Consider the following 21,543-nt stretch of genomic DNA (forward strand, 5'->3'; position numbering starts at 1 on the left):
AGGTATTTATATTCTCATATTCATAAGGAATATAAGCCCAGTAATTCACAAGAGAATGAATCTTGAAAAGGTTTTTATATTATGTAATCCCAAAGCTCATCATTGAGTAAATGATGCTAAAAATACCACAGGCAAGTCTTTTTGTGTTGTTTACTAAGATAGAAGATGTCTTCAGCATTACCCAATATTTACTATTATACTTAACATTTTTCAATAAATAAAACCAGTTATAGGAAACAGGTTGGACCCATAATATGTAATTTTTAATTCTGTGATAAAAATTTATGAAATGAGATGCTTCAAGTCTCTTTAGCTCATTTCTTGGTTCTATTCATGACCCAAACTATCTCAGTTGTTGAAACAAATGCATTTATTCTATTACTGATTGCAAATAGTAAAGTTTCTTTCTCCCTACTTTTTTTTTTTTCCCACTGTACAGCAAGGGGGTCAGGTTATCCTTACATGTATACATTACAATTACATTTTTTCCCCCACCCTTTCTTCTGTTGCAACATGAGTATCTAGACAAAGATCTCAATGCTATTCAGCAGGATCTCCCTGTAAATCTATTCTGTGTCTGATAACCCCAAGCTCCCGATCCCTCCCACTCCCTCCCCCTCCCATCGGGCAGCCACAAGTCTCTTCTCCAAGTCCATCACTTTCCTTTCTGAGGAGATGTTCATTTGTGCTGGATATTAGATTCCAGTTATAAGTGATATCATATGGTATTTGTCTTTGTCTTTCTGGCTTATTTCACTCACTATGAGAGTCTCTAGTTCCATCCATGTTGCTGCAAATGGCATTATGTCCTTCTTTTTTATGGCTGAGTAGTATTCCATTGTGTATATATACCACCTCTTCCGAATCCAATCATCTGTTGATGGACATTTGGATTGTTTCCATGTCCTGGCTATTGTGAATAGTGCTGCAATGAACATGCGGGTGCATGTGTCTCTTTTGAGTAGAGTTTTGTCCGGATAGATGCCCAAGAGTGGGCTTGTGGGGTCATATGGAAGTTCTATGTATAGATTTCTAAGGTATCTCCAAACTGTTCTCCATAGTGGCTGTACCAGTTTACATTCCCACCAGCAGTGCAGGAGGGTTTCCTTTTCTCCACAGCCCCTCCAGCACTTGTTATTTGTGGACTTCTTAATGATGGCCATTCTGACTGGTGTGAGGTGGTATCTCATGGTAGTTTTGATTGGCATTTCTCTTATGATCAGCGATGTTGAGCATTTCCTCATGTGTTTGCTGGCCATCTGTATATCTTCCTTGGAGAAATGTCTATTCAGGTCTTTTGCCCATTTTTTCATTGATTGATTGGCTTTTTTGCTGTTGGGGTGTATAAGTTGTTTGTATATTCTAGAGATTAAGCCCTTGTCCGTTGCATCATTTGAAACTGTTTTCTCCCATTCTGAAAGTTGTCTTTTTGTTTTCTTTTGGGTTTCCTTTGCTGTGCAAAAACTTGTTGGTTTGATGAGGTCCCATGGGTTTATTTTTGCTCTAATTTCTATTGCTTTGGGAGACCGACCTGAGAAAATATTCATGAGGTTGATGTCAGAGAGTGTTTTGCCTATGTTTTCTTCTCGGAGTTTGATGGTGTCCTGTCATATATGTAAGTCTTTCAGCCATTTGGAGTTTATTTTTGTGCATGGTGTGAGGGTGTGTTCTAGTTTCATTGCTTTGCATGTTGCTGTCCAGGTTTCCCAGCAATGCTTGCTGAATAGACTTTCTTTTTCCCGTTTTATGTTCTTGCCTCCCTTGTCAAAGATTAATGGACCATAGGTGTCAGGGTTTATTTCCGGGTTCTCTATTCGGGTCCATTGGTCTGTCTGTCTGTTTTGATACCAGTACCACACTGTTTTGATGACTGTAGCTCTGTAGTATTTCTTGAAGTCTGGGAGAGTTATGCCTCCTGCTTGGTTTTTGTTTCTCAGGATTGCTTTGGCGATTCTGGGTCTTTTGTTGTTCCATCTAAATGTTTGGATTGTTTGTTCTAGTTCTGTGCAAAATGTCATGGGTAATTTGATAGGGATTGCATTGAATCTGTAGATTGCTTTGGGTAGTATGGCCATTTTCACAATATTGATTTTCCCAATCCAGGAACATGGAATATCTTTCCATTTCTTTACATCTTCTTGATTTCTTCAATTAAAGTTTTATAGTTCTCGGCATATAGGTCCTTTACCTCCTTGGTCAGGTGTATTCCGAGGTATTTGATTTTGTGAGGTACAATTTTAAAAGGTATTGTATTTTTGTATTCCTTTTCTAATATTTCATTGCTGGTATACAGAAATGCCACTGACTTCTGAATGTTCATCTTATATCCTGCTACTTTGCTGAATTTATTAATCAGTTCAAGTAGTTTTGGGGTTGAGTCCTTAGGGTTTTCTATGTATAGTATCATGTCAGCTGCATACAGTGACAGTTTTATTTCTTCTCTTCCTATATGGATGCCTTTTATTTCTTTTGTTTGTCTAATTGCTGTGGCTAGTACTTCCAAAACTATGTTGAAGAGCAGTGGTGAGAGTGGGCATCCCTGTCTTGTTCCAGATTTGAGTGAGAAGGCTTTCAGTTTTCTCCATTGAGGATTATATTTGCTGTGGGTTTACCATAAATGGCTTTGATTATGTTCAGGAATATTCCCTCTATACCCACTTTGGCGAGGGTCTTGATCATGAATGGATGTTGGACTTTGTCAAATGCGTTTTCTGCGTCTATTGAGATGATCATATGGTTTTTGACTTTGCTTTTGTTAATGTGGTGTATGATGCTGATTGATTTGCGTATGTTGAACCATCCTTGTGAACCTGGGACGAACCCAACCTGGTCATGGTGTATGATTTTTTTGGTATGTTGTTGGATTCAGTTGGCTAAGATTTTGTTGAGAATTTTTGCATCTATATTCATCAATGATATTGGGCGATAGTTTTCTTTTTTGGTGGTATCTCTGCCTGGTTTTGGAATGAGGGTGATGGTGGCCTCATAGAATGTCTTTGGGAGTATTCCTTCTTCTTCAACCTTTTGAAAGAGTTTCAGGAGGATGGGCACCAATTCCTCTTCATATGTTTGATAGAATTCACCTGTGAAGCCATCTGGTCCTGGACTTTTATTTGTAGGGAGTGATTTTATGACCTCTTCAATTTCATTTCTAGTGATCGGTCTGTTCAGTTGATCTGTTTCTACTTGATTCAGTTTTGGCAGGCTGTAAGATTCTAGAAAATTGTCCATTTCTTCCAGATTGTCAAACTTGTTGCCGTATAGTTGTTCATAGTATTCTCTTATGGGTTTTTCTATTTCTGCTGTATCCGTTGTGATTTCTCCTTTTTCATTTATAATTTTGGTGATTTGGGTTCTTTCTCTCCTCTTTTTAGTGAGTCTGGCCAGGGGTTTGTCAATTTTGTTCACCTTTTCAAAGAACCAGCTCTTGGTTTTATTAATTTTCTCTATTGTTTTTGAGTCTCTATTTTATTGATTTTTTCTTTGATCTTTATAATTTCTTTCCTTCTGCTGACTTTAGGACTTTTCTGTTCTTCTTTTTCTAATTCATTTAGGTGGAGAGTTAAGTTGTCAATTTGGGATCTTTCTTCTTTTTTGAGAAAGGCCTGTATTGCTATAAATTTCCCTCTGAGCACTGCTTTCGCAGCATCCCATAGATTTTGAGAGGTTGTGTCTTCATTATCATTTGTTTCAAGGTAGTTTTTAATTTCCCTCTGGATTTCCTCATTGACCTATTGGTTTTTTAGTATCATGTTGTTTAGTCTCCATGTAGTAGGTTTTTTCTCTTTGCTTTTCCCATGGTTGATTTCTAATTTCATGGCATTGTGGTCAGAGAAGATACTTGAGATAATTTCTATGCTCCTAAATTTATTGAGATTCGCTTTATGTCCCAATATGTGGTCGATTCTTGAGAATGTTCCATGAGCATTTGAGAAGAATGTGTATTCTGCTTTTTTTGGATGTAGTGTCCTGAAGATATCCATTAAGTCTAACTTTTCTATTGTTTCCTTTAGGATCTCTGTTGCTTTATTGGTTTTCTATCTAGAGGATCTGTCCATTGATGTGAGGGGGGTATTAATGTCTCCTACTCTGATTGTATTCTCATCAATATCTCCCTTTATGTCTGTTAATATTTGTTGTATGTATCTGGGTGCTCCTGTATTTGGGGCATATATGTTGATGATAGTAACATTCTCTCCTTGGATGGATCCCTTAATCATTAAGTGGTGTCCTTCTTTGTCTTTCTTTATGTCTTTTGTTTTAAAGTCTATTTTGTCTGATATGAGCGTTGCGACTCCTGCTTTTCTGTCATGTCTATTGGCGTGAAATATTTTTCCCCACCCTTTCACTTTCAATCTATATGTATCTTTTGTCCTACGTGAGTTTCTTGTAGGCAGCATATTGAAGGTTTTTGCCTTTTTATCCACTCAGCCACTCTGTGTCTTTTGATTGGGGCATTCAGTCCATTGACATTTAAGGTGATAATTGATAGATGATTATTTATTGCCATTTGAACCTCGTGTTCCAGTTGATTCTATGGTTCTCCATTCTTCCTTTTTTCTTTGGTTGGATGGTCTCCTGTTATTATCTCCTTGAGTGTATTTTTTTTTCATTTTTTGCAAATGCAATATTTGGTTTTGGCTTGTGGTTGCCCTGTTTTTTAAGTATGCTAACCCCTTCCCATAATTGTGTGTTTTAGCCATTTACTTCCTAACATCCCTTGCCCACATTTTATGGTTTTGATGACTCTTTTTTATTTTTTTCTTTTTAATTTTATTTTGTTTGAAGCATGTTCATGATTAAATCTGTATGCTGGCTTATTTGAGTGACTGCTCTCTGATTGCGGTTTCCTCAGTCCTAGTTCTTCCTCTTCTTCTTTTTTTTTTCTTTTCTTTTTTCTTCCCTTTCCTTCCTTTCTTTTTGGTTTAGAGAAGCCCTTTCAATATTTCCTTTAACCTTGGTTTTGTGTTGCTGTATTCTTTAAGTTTTTGTTTGTTGGAAAAAAATTTTATTTCCCCTTCTATTTTAAGTGATATTCTTGCTGGATAGAGTATTCTAGGTTGCATATTTTTTCCTTGTAGCACTTTAAATACCTCTTGCCATTCCCTCCTGGCCTGTAGTGTCTCTGTAGAGAAATCAGCTGATAACCTTATGGCAGTTCCCTTGTAGGTAACATTCTGCTTTTCTCTTGCTCCCTTTAGGATCCTCTCTTTATCACTAACTTTTGCCATTTTTATTATGATGTGTCTTGGTGTGGGTCTGTTTGGGTTCAGTTTGTTTGGGGCCCTCCGTGCTTCTTGTATCTTGAATCCAGTATCCTTTAGATTTGGGAAGTTTCCAGTGATAATTTCTTCAAATATATTTTCCATTCACTTATCTTTTTCTACTCCTTCTGGAATTCCTATTATGCGTAGATTGGCCTGCTTTATATTATCCCATAGGTCTCTTATATTGCTTTCCAGTTTTTTGATTCAGTTTTCTGTCTGTTGACTAGATTGAGTGATTTCCATTATTCTATCTTCCATATCATTGATTCGTTCTTCTGCATTATTCATTCTGGTTTTTACTGCCCTTAGTTCCGTTTGCATCTCTGCAAATGAATGTTCTAGTTTTTCTTGGCTCCTCCTTATATTTTCTAGTTCCTTTCTGAGGGTATCTGCATTACTGTTCATATCTTCTCTTAATTCCTTCAGTATTTTCACTATTTCTCTTTTGAGCTCCAGGTCTGTCTGACTGCAGAGATCTGTTTCATTGTTGGCTGCTTTAGGTGAGTTGTCTTGTTGGTTTGACTGGGGGTGGTTTCTCAGCTTCTTCATCTTGCTTGTTGTTTTCTTTCTCCTGAGGGAGTTGTACTCTCTGTGATCAGGCAGTGTTTGCCTTGTCACTGCCGTGGAATATTTCCTGAGGGCTGGCGTTGTTGGTCAATCTTTTTTGAGGCAGTGTGGCTTTTCTGGTGTGTTGATGGGGCTAACAGTGTTTCTTTGAAGCAAAGGAGGACTTCCTGAGGGCATACCGGACTGGGTCTTTCTCCCTAGTTTTGTGTCTTCAGGACTGTCAATATGCACAGTTTCTAAAGTTATTTAATGTAATACAATGTCTGGCCTAATCAGTAATATCTGTAGTAAATTATTTATACCATTTCATGAGTCCTCCTGTTTTTAGAACTATTAATAAAATTTTTGTAAATTTTTTAACTGGTTATCAATTACCAAGAAAAAATGAGCACTTCTTTAATTAGACACCTATATGAATTAATAGTTTTAAGTAATGGATTTTTAAATGGCTATCTGTCAGCTGATCCTTTAAAACTTATGAATGACCTGATAGCTGCATTAATCCCTACTTAATTATAAAAATAAAATATCTGATAGGGTTTAATGTAGTGAAATACAAATTTCACTTTGTTTTTATATAGTATATTACCTACAAATAACATCAAGAAATGTATTAAAATATTTCATATACTAGATATTAAAAGATATTTAATGTATGAAATTGAGACTGTATCCAACAAATCAAATCGAGAAGTGTAATTGAGAATTAATAAAGGAAATTGAAAACAAAATTTGCAAATTATAAAGAAATAAAAATGCCTTATTGAATTTTTTCAGAAGAACTAGAGAACTAAAATAAAATGGCAGATTTCACAGTTCTCATCATGGTTCAGGGGTAATGAATTCAATTAGTATCCCAAGTCTGAGGGTTCGATCCCTGGCCTCACTCAGCGGGGTTAAGGATCCGACATTGCTCTGAGCTGTGGTGTAGGTCACAGATACGGTTTGGATCCTGCATTGCTGTGACTGTGATGTAGGCCATAAGCTACAGCTCGACTGAACCCTTAGCCTGGGAACCTCCATGAACTGTGAGTGCGGCCCTAAAAATACAAAAAAAAAAAAAAAAAAAAAGGCAAATTTCAGTGAACGGAAAATAATAAGCAAAGGGGGGGGGGGGAAGCAGCCAGAGATGTTGTTTGTTTTTTGACTCTTGGTAAAGTCTTTTAAAATGCCGTTCTTATTTTTAAACCCTAGTCAAGCTGTTGCTTGTATCTGGGTAATTCTTATGTCAGTTTATAGATGTGAAAACTCATTTCCACATGGACTTCTTCATGCAATCTATAAACAAATTCCCAGAGTTGTGATGTCTTCTAATCCAGTTCTCTTATTGAATGTTTGGATGTTGTCTAACAAATCATAAATATGTAGATCTAAACTGATGATATGGCTTCTCTCAGTTCTTTCAAATATATGGAATTCAGTATCTCCTGAAAACATTTTTCCAGAATGCTTTAATAGGCACTTGTTTTTGTTGATCCGAAAGTTGCCTCTCTGTAATTGTAAGCCTATTCTTGTTCCTCTTACCCATAGAATAACTTTAATCCCCTTTTTACATGATTCCTCTTTCTTTAATCCAGACTTCTTAATCTAGATCAATATTTATATTTTGATGCCCAGAGCTGAACACATGGAATACTCTATAAAACATTCACTACATACAGAAAAATTGCATTTGAAAACCATATTATAATGGAGTAAATGATTATTTTTTTGTTGTTAATAACAAATAGCCCTTTACTTTTCATTAACTATTGAATTAAATGTCTTAAATTATTTTTATTACTTTTAACTACCTGGTTATAAGATTATCTTTTATATATTTTATCTTTTATATATTTATATATATATTTTTATGTAGTGAACACCTTTATAAATACTCTGGGTCTCTTAATTAATCAAGGTATCTTGCTTAATTTACCTTTCATCTTAATAAAAAATGCATAATATCAGATTCAAAGCAAACCTGTCATTAGTTTATTTAACAGTGTCTATTGTGCTAGTATTTTCATTTAATGATTTTAATTTAAAACAGTATTTAACATACATTTAATGCTTGGCTTTAATAATTTCTTCTTCCTCTTCCTCTTTGTCTTCTCTTTCTTTTGGTCTTTTCTCTTTGACAGTTCTCTGTGGACTGATAGAAGGAACTAGTGCAATCGAGCCTGGTATGGACTTGTTGTCCGGGACGTATATATTTGCGGTCCTGTTAGCATGCATCGTATTTCAATCTGGCGCCCAGGAGAAGAACTACACTATCCGGGAAGAAATGCCAGAAAACGTCCTAATAGGCGACTTGCTGAAAGACCTCAACTTGTCGCTAATTCCAGACAGGTCCCTAACAACTCCTATGCAGTTCAAGCTAGTGTATAAGACTGGGGATGTGCCACTGATTCGAATTGAAGAGGGTACTGGTGAGATCTTCACTACTGGAGCTCGCATTGATCGTGAGAAATTATGTGCTGGTATCGTGGTGGATGCTCATTGCTTTTATGAGGTGGAGGTCGCCGTTCTGCCTGATGAAATATTTAGACTGGTTAAGATACGTTTTCTGATAGAAGATATAAATGATAATGCACCTTTATTCCCAGCAACAGTTATCAACATATCAATTCCAGAGAACTCGGCTATAAATTCTCGGTATGCTCTCCCAGCGGCCATTGATCCTGACACAGGAATAAACGGAGTTCAAAACTATCATCTAATTAAGGTGTGTTTTAAAAATACTTTGTTAAATATAGCTCATTTTTTAAAAGGGAAAAAAAAAGGATCTTAGCGTATCTTTTTTTTTTCAGTGAATTTTATTACATTTATAGCTGTACATCGATCATCACAACCCTATTTTATATCATTTCCATCCCAAACCCCTGGTGAATTTGAGTAATTTTTGAGTAAGCCATCACCACAATTTTTCAGTTTAATCAAAGCATAGTGTAGAAAATTTATCAATGCAGTTTTTGCAATTGCATGGGGTTTATGAATCTTCATTTTATGTATATTCATTTTCAAGCAGTTGTTTGTATTTCCACTAACAATCTGTTATAGGGGTTGGATAAGGAGCTCAGCCTTGCTGTTTACAAATCAATATCCTACCCAATATCTTACTTTTAATCTGTCTAGTCATGATTCTGTCTCAAACATGGCCTAAACAAGCAAATCTAAATGTCAAGAATGAATCTACAAACCTCTCAGTTTTTCCTAGTTATTACTTTAGACAGAAAGCATTATCTTGCTATTTGAAAAGATACCAAATAAATTTATTTTAGAACATGTTATTACTAGCATTTCTACACATATGTGGAGTAATAACAAATATTTTTTATGTTAATTTCAAGTCAAGGCAAGATCTTTAAGTATCTCCTGAGTCACAAAATGAGATTATATTTTAGCCATGTGTTAATATTAAATAATTTCATTTTGTTCCAATTCTTTGAAATCACAGAACACTCATTTACTGTAAAGTAAGTTTTTTAGCCAAAAAGCTTCAGTTAACCTGAAGAAACCATTCTGGTATGATTTGGGTCTTGGGGTGGATAATACAAAGGGAAGAATAGATGGAATATTTGGTATTTTTTGAAATATGTGCAGAGGGCCTGCACTTACCAAGTGAATGGATGATTACCTATATGGTATATAGAGTAGTAGAAAACTCTGATTTGGCTGTGAAATAATACAGTGAAATAATACAGTGTACCTGAATGATCTTGGCAAATGGTAAAAGAACAAATGTGCAGATATAGTACAGATATGGCCAAGGGATTTTCAAAGTTTTATAAACATTTTCTGACTATTCAGTACCATATTATGATTATCATAGTGACTAATGTTAAAAATGTTCAAAGAACGCATAAATAAGATATGGTGAGGTATATCAGCTGAAGGTCTTAGCTTGGAGGATGAACAATATTGGAAGACTGCTTAGATGATGCTGATATGTTGTGAAGATATATTTGTTTATAAATACATTCAGAAATCAAACTCTACAGATCTTTTGAGTGATTTCAAGTGAAATGCAGATTTATGTGTGAATATAAAAAGTAAAATCTGAAAAGGGATTGCTGATTTTTAAATTAGCATCTTTAGGTAACGTCTCTGCAATGGAAACTCCTTATCTAATGAAATGGAAAAACATGCAGGAGTCAGAAAGATAAGGATCACAGCTTTGTGCTTACCACCAACTAACAAGCCATCTCCAGCTTAATCTTGCTGACTTTTAGTTTCTTCAGTCATAATATAAGGATGATGATATAAATTGGGAAGAATAAGCACTAAGTACAGGGTAGATGCATAGAAGATTTTTGGAGATGCTTTGAAACATTCGACTGTTTATAGAAATGTGAGGCTTATTACTTTAAATAATAAGTTGTGTAGCTGAGTGGATACTATCTCTGAAAAAACACACTGTCCAATAGAACTTTCTGCAGTGATGAAGGAAGTTCTATAATCTGTGGTATCCAATATGGTAGCTACTGGCCACATGTAGCTGTTCAGTACTTGAAATGTGGTTAGAACTGAATGTTTAATTTTTCTTAATCTTAATTTTAATAGCCACATGTGGTAAGTGGCTACCGTATTGGAGAGCAGAGCCTAAACAAAGAAGAAGTTTGTTTGGAAATTGGAAATTGACAGGTTAAAAGCAAAATGGGACCTTAACAGATTTAAATCAGGAAGTGGTAATAGGGTCTCTCCACCCAACCATCCTAACAAAAATGTTATTTTGAAATTCAAAGCTTTACTCAAAGAATAATTTTGTCATATCTCCCTCAGGGCATGTTAACTAAAGATATTTCTGATTTGTCTTAAAAGCTGCTTAACAAATTCACATAAAACAAACCCACTAGCTTAATTTCAGTTCGTTAAAATCTATTTTCATTTGAACTTCTTTCAAAGATTTTCAGCAAGTGACATAAAGGCAGACTCACTAGAGGTTCTTAGATGAGTCTTAGAAATAGATATGCTCTAAAATTTCATCCTATTTTAGAGTGTGTGATAAGCCAAAAGTGAACTATATGATGTACCTAAAAGTACTAGAGCATTTGTATGGCCCCATGGGCAAATACTGTCCTGACCGCTTGTTAAAAATAATGAGTATGAAACACAAAGCATAGCCCTGGGCTTTCAGAAGGTCATGACATGGGTTAACTGAGTGCCCTTTGACTTACAAGAAGGTCTTATCATGCATGAAGGTGGTACGTTCGCTTGGTGGGGGGGGGGGGTGGATAGGGAGTTTAAATAAAAAGAAAGAAAAGAAATATGTTATGATTCATCCATAAACTTTAATAAATGTTAATTTGAAAATAAGTAGGCCAACCATAATAATGTAAAGGCCCTCAGTCCTGTAGAATAAGATGAGAATTTCATTAATATTATTCTATTTTTGTTGAATAGACAAAACTAGCAAAATCACACTTTATCTTAACTAAGGAAATATAAAATTTATATGAAAAGTTCAGATAACAAAGGGATGATATAGAGAAAAATTCTAGGAAAAATTAGGTCAATTTACACATGAAATGTTCTTGCTATTGACAATTCTATGTTAACTGACTTAAGATAATTACCTTATAATAAAAGCATTTGATAAATATATCAAAATGTATATAATAAAAAGTAGCATAAGACAAAATTTACAGTATTAATCTTCAAAACTTTAATAGATTTTTTATTTAATTTATGCATTTTTATGATATAAGGTGTGCCTTGACATAAACATGGAAAGCATTATTATCCCACATTTTAAGTATTTAAAATGGAAAAATATATAGGAGTCAGAAAGAGTAATAATTTATTTCATTTATGATCATATGACCAGTAAATTATAGAACTGGGAACCAGAATAAGGTCTTCTGACTCTTAGATTTGATTGATACACAGAAAGGCAGGCAGACAAACCTTTGGGGTAGATCATAGCAAGTTCATGACTTAACAGGAAGGAAGAAGAAAAAAAGAAAAAGAAAGTGAGAAATGAATAACATGATCACCAAGTGATTCTGCTTTGTAAAAAGAAAATTATGTTAAAATAAAACTTATTTATGTGACCTTGGCAAGGTTAATTTTCAATTTTTTGAAAAATTAGGTTACTCTAAAGAAAAAAATGATTCATCTATAAAAGTTTCTGATGTGAACTGTCACTTAAAATCTAGAAGTGAAACCTCTTTTCCCTGTTTCAAGTAAAGACATATAATAATGAGAATTCCCCATGATATTTTGATATCATTTCCCTTAATTTGAACTACTTATGCTAAAGATTTATATCCACATATATTCTATATAGACACACACATAGATGTATATATGTCATTTTATATATCTTATAAAATATATATTATATACAATGTATACACTATACATACAAATGTACACAGTGTGTAACATATATATATATATATATATAATTATCTGCATCTGTATATATACAATTAAGTCCTTGTAGTATTTGATAGAGTTGTTGTCCAGGAGTAGGAAATTACAGTATTTCTTTAAATTCCATTGTATTATTCTGATGTCCTGTTATTTATAAAGCTTTTTTTCATATTCAAAGACTTGTCAGGGAAGCCAGTATTTTCACAAATAGAAATATACTTCAAGCACCTAGTCTGACTCAGGATATGGATACAAACCACAGGGACCTACTTCTTCCCATGGTTGGAACTCAGGGGAAATTAGTTTGTGTAATGATGCTACATATATCTTCATTTTCTGCTTCAGATTTTCCTCTTCCCTCACATGTATCAACAGTAGTATTTCTATACTAGCCCAGTGACAGTGTGTTGATTGGGCCCCTCGAGGCAGGGGTGACAATGTTTCAAAAGTTGACTGTGCTGGCAGAGCATCATGAAGATCAAGTTTTTTTCAGACTGGTGACCCCACGCAAAGCCTTCAACACATTTTTGCCCATCTCATAAAGCATCCTCATCTTTCCATCCACTTCAAAAAAAATTCAGTCTTGAGGAGTCTTTTCACATCATCAAGGTTTGGGCCCTTGTTTCTATTTTATTTAAAATAAGATACATTTGGTCTTTACTTTTAAAACTAAATAAACTGGGTGGATGTGATTGGCCAAGACTCACAACTATATATGGAATAAATGAGAACCAAACATCTTCCCTGTTGATCAAGAGCTTGGATTTACTTAAGAAACTAAGATTAGATTTAGATTTTCTTTAAAATCTGGGATTAGAAAATTCAAATTGTGAAAAACTTATCTACCATTATATTTAGTAATCTTGAATACTAAATTGCCAAGAATGAGACATCAAATAATATATTTTGGAGATAAAGTTTGAATATAGAGATTTCCTCCATTTTTCCAACTATAAAATAAAGTATTATTTGGAAGTCCATCCTTTCGGCTTTAAGATAACTTCATTTTATATTATCTGAATTCCATGACGTGCAGATTAACATTTTTGATCTGTGCTAAAAAGCAAAAGAGATGACAATCAAATGCTAATGACCATTAGGTCCCTGAAAGCGGAAGGTTATCAAAGTGCACATCCAGTAGGGAAAAATGACAACATGAGGCTCACTCTCTTCATGAACGGATCTTTATTAATGCTGTCAGGTCTTATTAAAATGAGAGTGTGACACTAATAGGATTAAGTAACTTTTGATTTCATTGCTATTATCAGAGTCTTGGTTAATACTCATAGCCCACTAATGCCTTTTATTAAATACACGTTATTAATAGTTCCACATAAACCACATATATGTAGGACATTTCAGATAGCTCAATTCTAGAATTTATAAAATGAGATTCTGAACAGCAAATGTGTCCCCAAGTTTGATTAATTTACTCACATTCTGCCCTTTGACCTGATGATAACTATAAGAAATGTCTAAATTTTATGTCAATTAAAATTAGTTACAGGTTTATTTCATCTGTTGTTATTCCATTATTCACTCTCTCTAAATAAAAAACAATTTGATGTTTAATTTTGTGTCTGCCAAAGGGAATTACTTAAAAGCTAAATAAATATACATTTATACAAGACAAAATTCTTTGGTATAGGACTCTTTAATGAAAACATGAGGTATGGCTATACAGATCTACTTGGCTCTCATAATTCTGATCAATACTAATAATCTAAGATAATGAATGTTTGTTCCAATGTGGGTAGTTAGTTCAGCATAAATTATTCTTTTTGTCTACACCACTATATACTGACTATATAACAACACTCTGAAGTATGATCTTTCATTGAATCTTAGACCAAAAAAATTGATGGATCAGTAAAATTTTTGTACCAAAGGTAATAACTTCTTCAGAAGTGATGATAAAGCAATAAGGTCATTTTGGGGGAAATTTCTTATTTTGATTTAATTTGAGCAGTAAAATAATTTATATAGCATTATGCTTTTGTGTGAATTTGGACCAATTTTGAATAAATTATTCTTTAGCAAAAATGTAAATTTCGTATGAAAGATAATTCTCATTTCAAAATCAAATGCCATAAATGCTCTCTTTGCATTTATTAGTTAACAGTCATCTTCATAACTCAATAAAAATGTGTGAGTAATTCAATAGCATAATAGATCAAATAAATTGCTTTGACCACAAATTAAATTTCAGTATATCTTTGTCTAAGTGTCTTTTAGCTTCTGAATGCCGGTAGAAGGTGCCAGAGGAAGTAAAGTATTAGGTTCAATGTAATTATGACATAGTGCTTAAGTAACTATTTTTGAAATGTTCTTTATGTATTGCTCTTTTGCTTGCAGAAATTAAAAATCTCCACCAACATTATTCTGCAATTATGTGACAATGTATTTTATCCATAAAAGTTAAATGTTCATTACTAGAGAGCTCAATGCATCAAAATATAATATCCAAGTGTATGCAAACAGAAATATGTCTTTTAGTAACTAAAACAATAAAACTATAGTCATCCATATACTTTTCATTTGTTGTGAAATATAAGATGTAATTCTAGATTATCAGTCATAAGAAACCTATTTCTCTCCTTTAAAATGTTTAGTGGTATTATACGTTTTGTTTTGTTTTATTATTATTATTTTTTAGTAGTTATTTCCCCAATACAATTTTTTTCTACTGTACAGCATGGTGACCCAGTTACACATACATGTACACATTCTATTTTCGCACATTATCATGCTCCATTATAAGTGATTAGACATAGTTCCCAGTGCTACACAGCAGGATCTCATTGCTAATCCATTCCAAAGGCAATAGTTTGCATCTATTAATCCCAAATTCTCAGTCCATCTCACTCCATACCCCTCTCTCTTGGAAACCACAAGTCTATTCTCCAAGTCCATGATTTTCTTTCTGTGGAAATGTTCATTTGTGCTGTCTATTAGATCCCAGATATAAGTGATATCTATGTATGGTATTTGTCTTTCTCTTTCTGACTTAAAGTTCACTTAGTATGAGAGTCTCTAGGTCCATCCATGTTGCTGCAAATGGCATTATTTCATTCTTTTTATGGCTGAGTAATATTCTAGCTATAGTCCAGTATGTGTACATATGTACCACATATTCTTTATCTGTTCATTAGTGGTATTAAATCTTAATCACTGTGTGTAGACGTCTGTAAACTTGCAGGTAAACTAAGAAAAGTAGTACAAAGTTACATAATAGGAAATACAAATACAAGAATTTTGAAAAAAGTAATTTTAAACTTTGTTTTATTCAACAAGAGAAGGAGTTTTAAAAGTTGAATATATAAGATGAAATTTTGGGTTATCTAACCTAATTTACATTCGTCCTTGAGATCTCTTTTACTCAGGAGTTTTATTTTATGGAGGATATTCTCATGAACATTTCTGATCCTTTTGCTTATTTTGAATATGGAATTTAATTGTTTGAAGCCTTTCCAACAGAATGAAGTATAGCTCTAAAAAGTGGAATATTGTTGTACTAAATATTTTCTTAGTCTAATTCCTGTCATCTAATTTAACATATACTTACTTAGTGCCCAGTGTACAAAATCTTGAGGGATAAAATACGTTTGAAAAATAGTCACTGTGACCAAGGAGCTTTATTAGGGACATTACGGCATTATGGGGAATATATTTCTACATTAACGATAGTAAGGAAGAAAGCATATTTATTACATTTAAAATACATTTTATTTTAAATTGCTCATTCTGACATTAAGCAAATCTTCACAGTTTCAGAAAAGTTAAAATTTCCCAGTCTACTTTTAGTAGATTTTTATTTAGCACCTTCATTAATTTATGACATTTTATTTTTTAGAAGATCAGCAAGTATGGCAGTGATGCTTTCTGCCAGTGTTTATCTGCAAAACAGTTTTGAGACTGCAAATAAAATCTTTTTATTTACTTTTTGTCTTTTTTTTTTAGGGCTTCACACACAGCATATGGAAGTTCCCAGGCTAGGGGTCAAATCAGCACTGCTGTAGCTACTGGCCTATGCCACAGCTCAACACACCCCTTAACCTGCTGAGTGAGGCCAAGGGTCTAACCTGAATCCTCATGGATACTAGTTGGGTTCGTTCCCACTGAGTCACAGCAGGAACTCCTGGAAATAGTCTTTTTGATGAAAATGTTAATTCCTGTGAGTTAATTCCATGAGTCTTTCTATTACCTTAATTCTCAAACATGTTATCTATGATTCCAGTTTCCCTCCTATACAATGGAAAAATTAAAATTGTCCTTATCCAGCAGACAGGGATATTATAAAATTAATGAAATAAGAAAAATATAAAATTTGCTTAGTGCCTTAAACTGTTCTATAAACAATAGTTATTGGTTTTGCTCTATAATTTAAGATTAATTATAGTCTTCCCCAGTTTTTCTGAAATTATGCTTTATGCTCTTTAAAAAGCTTATTTTACAACCTAAACTTTTCATATATATGTTATATATGTATGCAGAGAAAAATATGACAACATTCTTTCTTTCTCAATCAATGCACTGGTTCTGCATTTATTTCTGGACCTAGTTCAATTTAAAACAAACTTCAACTTACCTTCTTTAACTTGTCTCTTGGATCAAATGTTTCCTTCTCTTCATTAGTCTTTCCATCCTCCTGGCCCTCCATATGACTATGATACTGCTAATGTGAATACTTTCTCATATACAGCTTCTACCATCTGCAATTGCTTTATTTACATCTCATTCATACGCCATTTTAAAAAATAAGATGTCCTATCTTGTCTTTTCTTTTTTGCACACTGAAATTTTTTCTTTCTATTTTCCTCTTTTTTTTCCTCGTGAGTCAATAGCGATTGTCTTTTTGCAGTGGATTCTGTAGGAGAGATATGTAATAAAAATTTTGAATTTTAGAGTTTTTAATCATGCTAAATTAAATAGGCTTTATTTATTTATTTATTTATTTATTTTTGGTCTTTTGTCTATTTAGGGCTGCACCCATGGCATATGGAGGTTCCCAGGCTAGAGATTGAATTGGAGCTGTAGCTGCTGGCCTATGCCACAGCCATGGCAACATGGGATCCGAGCCATTTCTGCAACCTACACCACAGCTCATGGCAATGCCAGATCCTTAACACATCAGTGATCGAACCCGCATCCTCATGAATACTAGTCAGGTTCATTAGCCACTGAGCCACTATGGGAACTCCTAAATAAGTTTTAAATATCATTTTTCTTGCAGGAGATATGCTAGAATTAGCCTTTCATGGATACTAGTATGTTTTCCTGGCTTATGAAGATGGCCATTATATTCTCTGAGGACGAGAGTTTACTTAGAAACATTGATTTAAAATGGCTTAGTCAGGGTCAAGAAGAATTTTGCTGTCAGTAAGGAAAATAATTAAGTAAATAGTTAACAGAAGAACAAAGTGATGCTCTAGACAATCCAGGGATGCATAAATAAGAAAATTAATGGATTATAAATAAAGCAGTTTAGAACTTTATTACTTTTAGTTGAACATAGTGCTTTATTGAAGTCTCTGAATGATTGTATGAATGAATATGAGAGTGCATGTAGCTAACAAAAACCTGGAAAATATCACGTTTAGTTACAAACTAATGAATATTCAATTACCTCAGATATTCAACTCCTTTCAATAAATAAATAAATAGATATAAAATGAAGGCTACTTAGGTTGGTTGAATACACAAAAAGGTAAGACTCTGACGTCGATTATTATATTCTTGATTTAGTGGTATCACTCTGATTTTTCTCTGAGGACTTAAATATTTAACAGATTTTGTGAGTTTCAGGAGGCAATTCAGACCTTTAATTTTACTGCGAGGAAAGTGATTCCTAAAGGATCAGCTACAGATAGCCCTATCATTTCCTTTAACATCATATCATCCCTTAAAATACATCATTATCCTAGATTCCAATTAAGTTGAAGTAGTAGCAATGACTCATCTTATTTTTAAGCCTTTGGAAGCCACTGTATGAGAATGCACCTTTAACTAGAATGCCCCTAAACTCGTGGGACTGAAAAAGTGAGAATTTCCTCATTGGGGCTGGTATATATGGCACTTAGTTGGAACATTGTTGTCTGGCTTCTATTTAGGCTGAACTAGTTTATCCATCTGTAGCTTTTAGGATTCTAGACATTACTCTGAAATCTATTCTCTCCAGAAAACCCATCTTGAGTTCTCAGGCACATGTAACTGTCTAGAGTTTTGCCTTAGTCCTTCAAATAATGCTTAAAATCAAATAACTAACTCTTATAATGAATGGATTTTTTTATAAAGCTAGAGGTCTCACCTAGAAAACCAGTTTACATGCAAAATGGGTAGATTAATAAAACTGAGAGTTTAATCTCTTTAACTCTTAGAAATATGATTTCTTTGCTATCTAACAGACATGACTTCTTGAGCTGTATTTGGCTACATAAATATAACCATACTATGGCGAATTTAAGTAATTTAAAGTAATTAAAAATTTCATTTGTTTGATGCTTGACTTTAAATATATCTGGTCTTCTATAATCTGAACTGTTAAAGGTTTGAGGCAAAAAAAAAAATTGACTCCTATCTGGGATAATCTTCTACATACCCCAAAAATTAGTGCCTAGCCTTATTTGGGTATTGATTAATATAAAAATAGCATTTTACCAAATAACATCCTGATATTAGCAGACAACTGTGGAATTTGGCAAAGCAATTATTTTTGTGTTTTTTCCCCATTTTAAGGTATAGTTTATTAATTAGATACAGCTGAAAGTGAACATAAACTATTGCCTTACATAACTTCATTCTTTGCTACACAGTTTATTGGCAATTGTTTCATGTGCTGCAGCTGTTAAGCTTTCTTAAACTTGATTGCTCCAATGAGTTAGTGATAGTTGATTTACCCATATTTACAGTGCATTGCCACACTGAATTAATGACAATTCTTTTTACTAACAATAGCTTTTGTATTTTGTTAGTGTGATATTGAAAGATTTTCTCATTGTTTTCTTCTCCACAAATAATTGACTGCATAACTCTGTGCTTTCACACGTTTAGCAATTTCCATTTCACAAATAATTGGATCTGCTGACCTAGTTGCAGTTATTAGTAGTTGCTTTAAAAGATGGCTGCTTATTTTGATTATTTCTTAGGCAATATTTGTAGTAATTTCAAGTGTTGTTTTCTCAAATGATTTCCACAGAGACAGTGGACAAATTGTAGATTAAAAGAATTATCATTGAGTTCTTTCTGTATATCTTTTTGTGTATTTTTTTTACCTCTACTTTTTCCTCATCTGATTTTCTCTTAACTATTTTCATTGTATATAAAATGAGAGTAACCACATAATTTATCCTCCAAATAAGGACAATTTTGAAAGTGAAAGGTGTTACTCAATAATTAAACAGGGACAACAGGATATATATTCACAATGCAGAAAACCCAAAATACCTAGATTAATTTCTTCTTTGCCATTTTATGTTTCCACGTCTTCCTGAAGGTCTGAAAAACCTTGAGCCAGAGAGCTGCCACTTCCTGCATAACATCAGTGAAGTAAACTAGTACTTGCACATACTCAAACTGGATTCTCCACTTATTTTAGCTGAACATTCTCAGGTGAACAATTCTGAGTTAGCTCAACTGGCATAAGATTAGCTTGTGAAGAATTATCTGGCAGCATATGCTATCCTAAAATTTATATAGGATGAATCCTTTTCTGAGCTGACATTATTCATCTCACATAGTGTTCGTTAAAGCTAAATAGGCAAGAGAATGGCATGGAAAACAGATGTAACTGTATTAAAAATTCTTTTATTTTGGACATAAGATGTCCTTAATCATTATTCAACTATATGAACACTATCTGATCTTTGCTTCCAAGCTTTCACTCATAAAAATTAGGAGGGCTTAGACTTCTGGCCATGGTTCTAAACAAGGTTTTAAGTTAAATGTTATCCCATTTCTCCTTTTCTACAGTTTTCATTAAATAGCTATTTATCTAGGGGCCATTTGAGTATAGCCTAAATAGTTAATGAGTTAGAAAACCTCCAGCACTTCTTTTTTTTTTAAGATTTTTATTTTTCTCTTATACTTGATTTACAATGTTCTGTCAATTTCTGCTGTACAGCAAAGTGACCCAGAATATATATATATATAAAAGAATATACATGTAAAAGAATATATATATATTATTTTTCTCACATTATTCCCCATCATGTTACATCACAAGTGACTAGATATAGTTTCCTGTGCTATACAGCAGATCTCATTGATTATCCACTCCAAATGCAATAGTTTGCATGTACTAACCCCGAACTTAGTCCATCCCACTCCCTCCCTGTCTGCCTTGGCAACCACAAGTCTGTTTTTCAAGTTCATGAGTTTCTTTTCTGTAGAAAGGTGCATTTGTATGTTTATTAGATTCCAGATATAAGTGATATCATATGGTATTTGTCCTTCTCTTTCTGACTCTTGCAGTTCTCTTCAAACTAAGAATAAAGTTGTAGATAAGAACCTTGAGTGGTTTTTCTAGGAGAGGAATAGTGATTTTATTAGCATGGAATAGTCTTCATAAATAATTTTAACAGAATAGTTTATATTTACCTTTATTTTACTGATTTGAGAGTAACTGATACTATGAATGCACTATCAAATTGTACTATGTTGCTGTTTCTCCACTCACTAACATTAAAAAAACATGATGTCACCAATAATCATTTAATTATTTTTGCATCATATGCTTTGGTTTTCTTCATCAGTTTGCCTGGATTTCAGTCAGGGTTTTGAAGATTATACATATATGTATTAGATATACATATTTTTAAATATATAAATATGGGAACTTGTCACCATCAGAAAATTTTATTATATATAGGATAACTATATATTATATAGTAAATATATCAAGTATATTCTGATGGTGACTTGAGAGTGCCTCTATATGATTCTAGTCCAGCTAATCATTTTTCTAAAGATACATTTAAAATTTTTTTTTTTTTTTTGTCTTTTTGCCTTTTCATGGGCCGCTCCCGTGGCATATGGAGGTTCCCAGGCTAGGGGTCAAAACGGAGCTGTAGCCGCCGGCCTACGCCAGAGCCACAGCTGCATCTGCAACCTACACCACAGCTCACGGCAAAGCGGGATCCTTAACCCACTGAGCAAGGCCAGGGATCGAACCTGCAACCTCATGGTTCCTAGTTGGATTCATTAACCACTAAGCCATGATGGGAACTCCGATACATTTAAAGTTTAATCCTAGACTGTTCTATACAGATTGAGTCATTAAACCAGATGTGATGTAGAATTTTATTTTAAAATTCATTTGCACATATCAGGATTACTGATTTTTATATGACAT

General features: G+C 33.7%; 1 protein-coding gene across 50 annotated transcripts in view; it reads left to right on the forward strand.

Moving 5' to 3' along the window:
• The window catches only part of PCDH11X (protocadherin 11 X-linked), a 728,596-nt gene that overhangs the window by 38,948 nt on the left and 668,105 nt on the right, over positions 1-21,543 (forward strand). For 42 of the 50 annotated variants that reach the window (XM_085006470.1, XM_021080411.2, XM_085006456.1 and 39 more), the window contains one exon: positions 7,958-8,541. The exons of the other annotated variants lie outside the window; for them this stretch is intronic. In XM_085006470.1, the coding sequence (XP_084862596.1) occupies positions 8,002-8,541 (540 nt within the window). In that variant the 5' untranslated portion in view covers positions 7,958-8,001. The remainder of the gene's footprint in view (positions 1-7,957; positions 8,542-21,543) is intronic. 50 annotated transcript variants of the gene reach the window in all.

The sequence above is a fragment of the Sus scrofa genome, chromosome X (assembly GCF_054392235.1).
Source record: "Sus scrofa isolate SSC_HxYL_T2T_F1_AM1 chromosome X, Sscrofa_HxYL_maternal_Yorkshire_Landrace_v2.0, whole genome shotgun sequence".
Lineage (NCBI taxonomy): Eukaryota > Metazoa > Chordata > Mammalia > Artiodactyla > Suidae > Sus > Sus scrofa.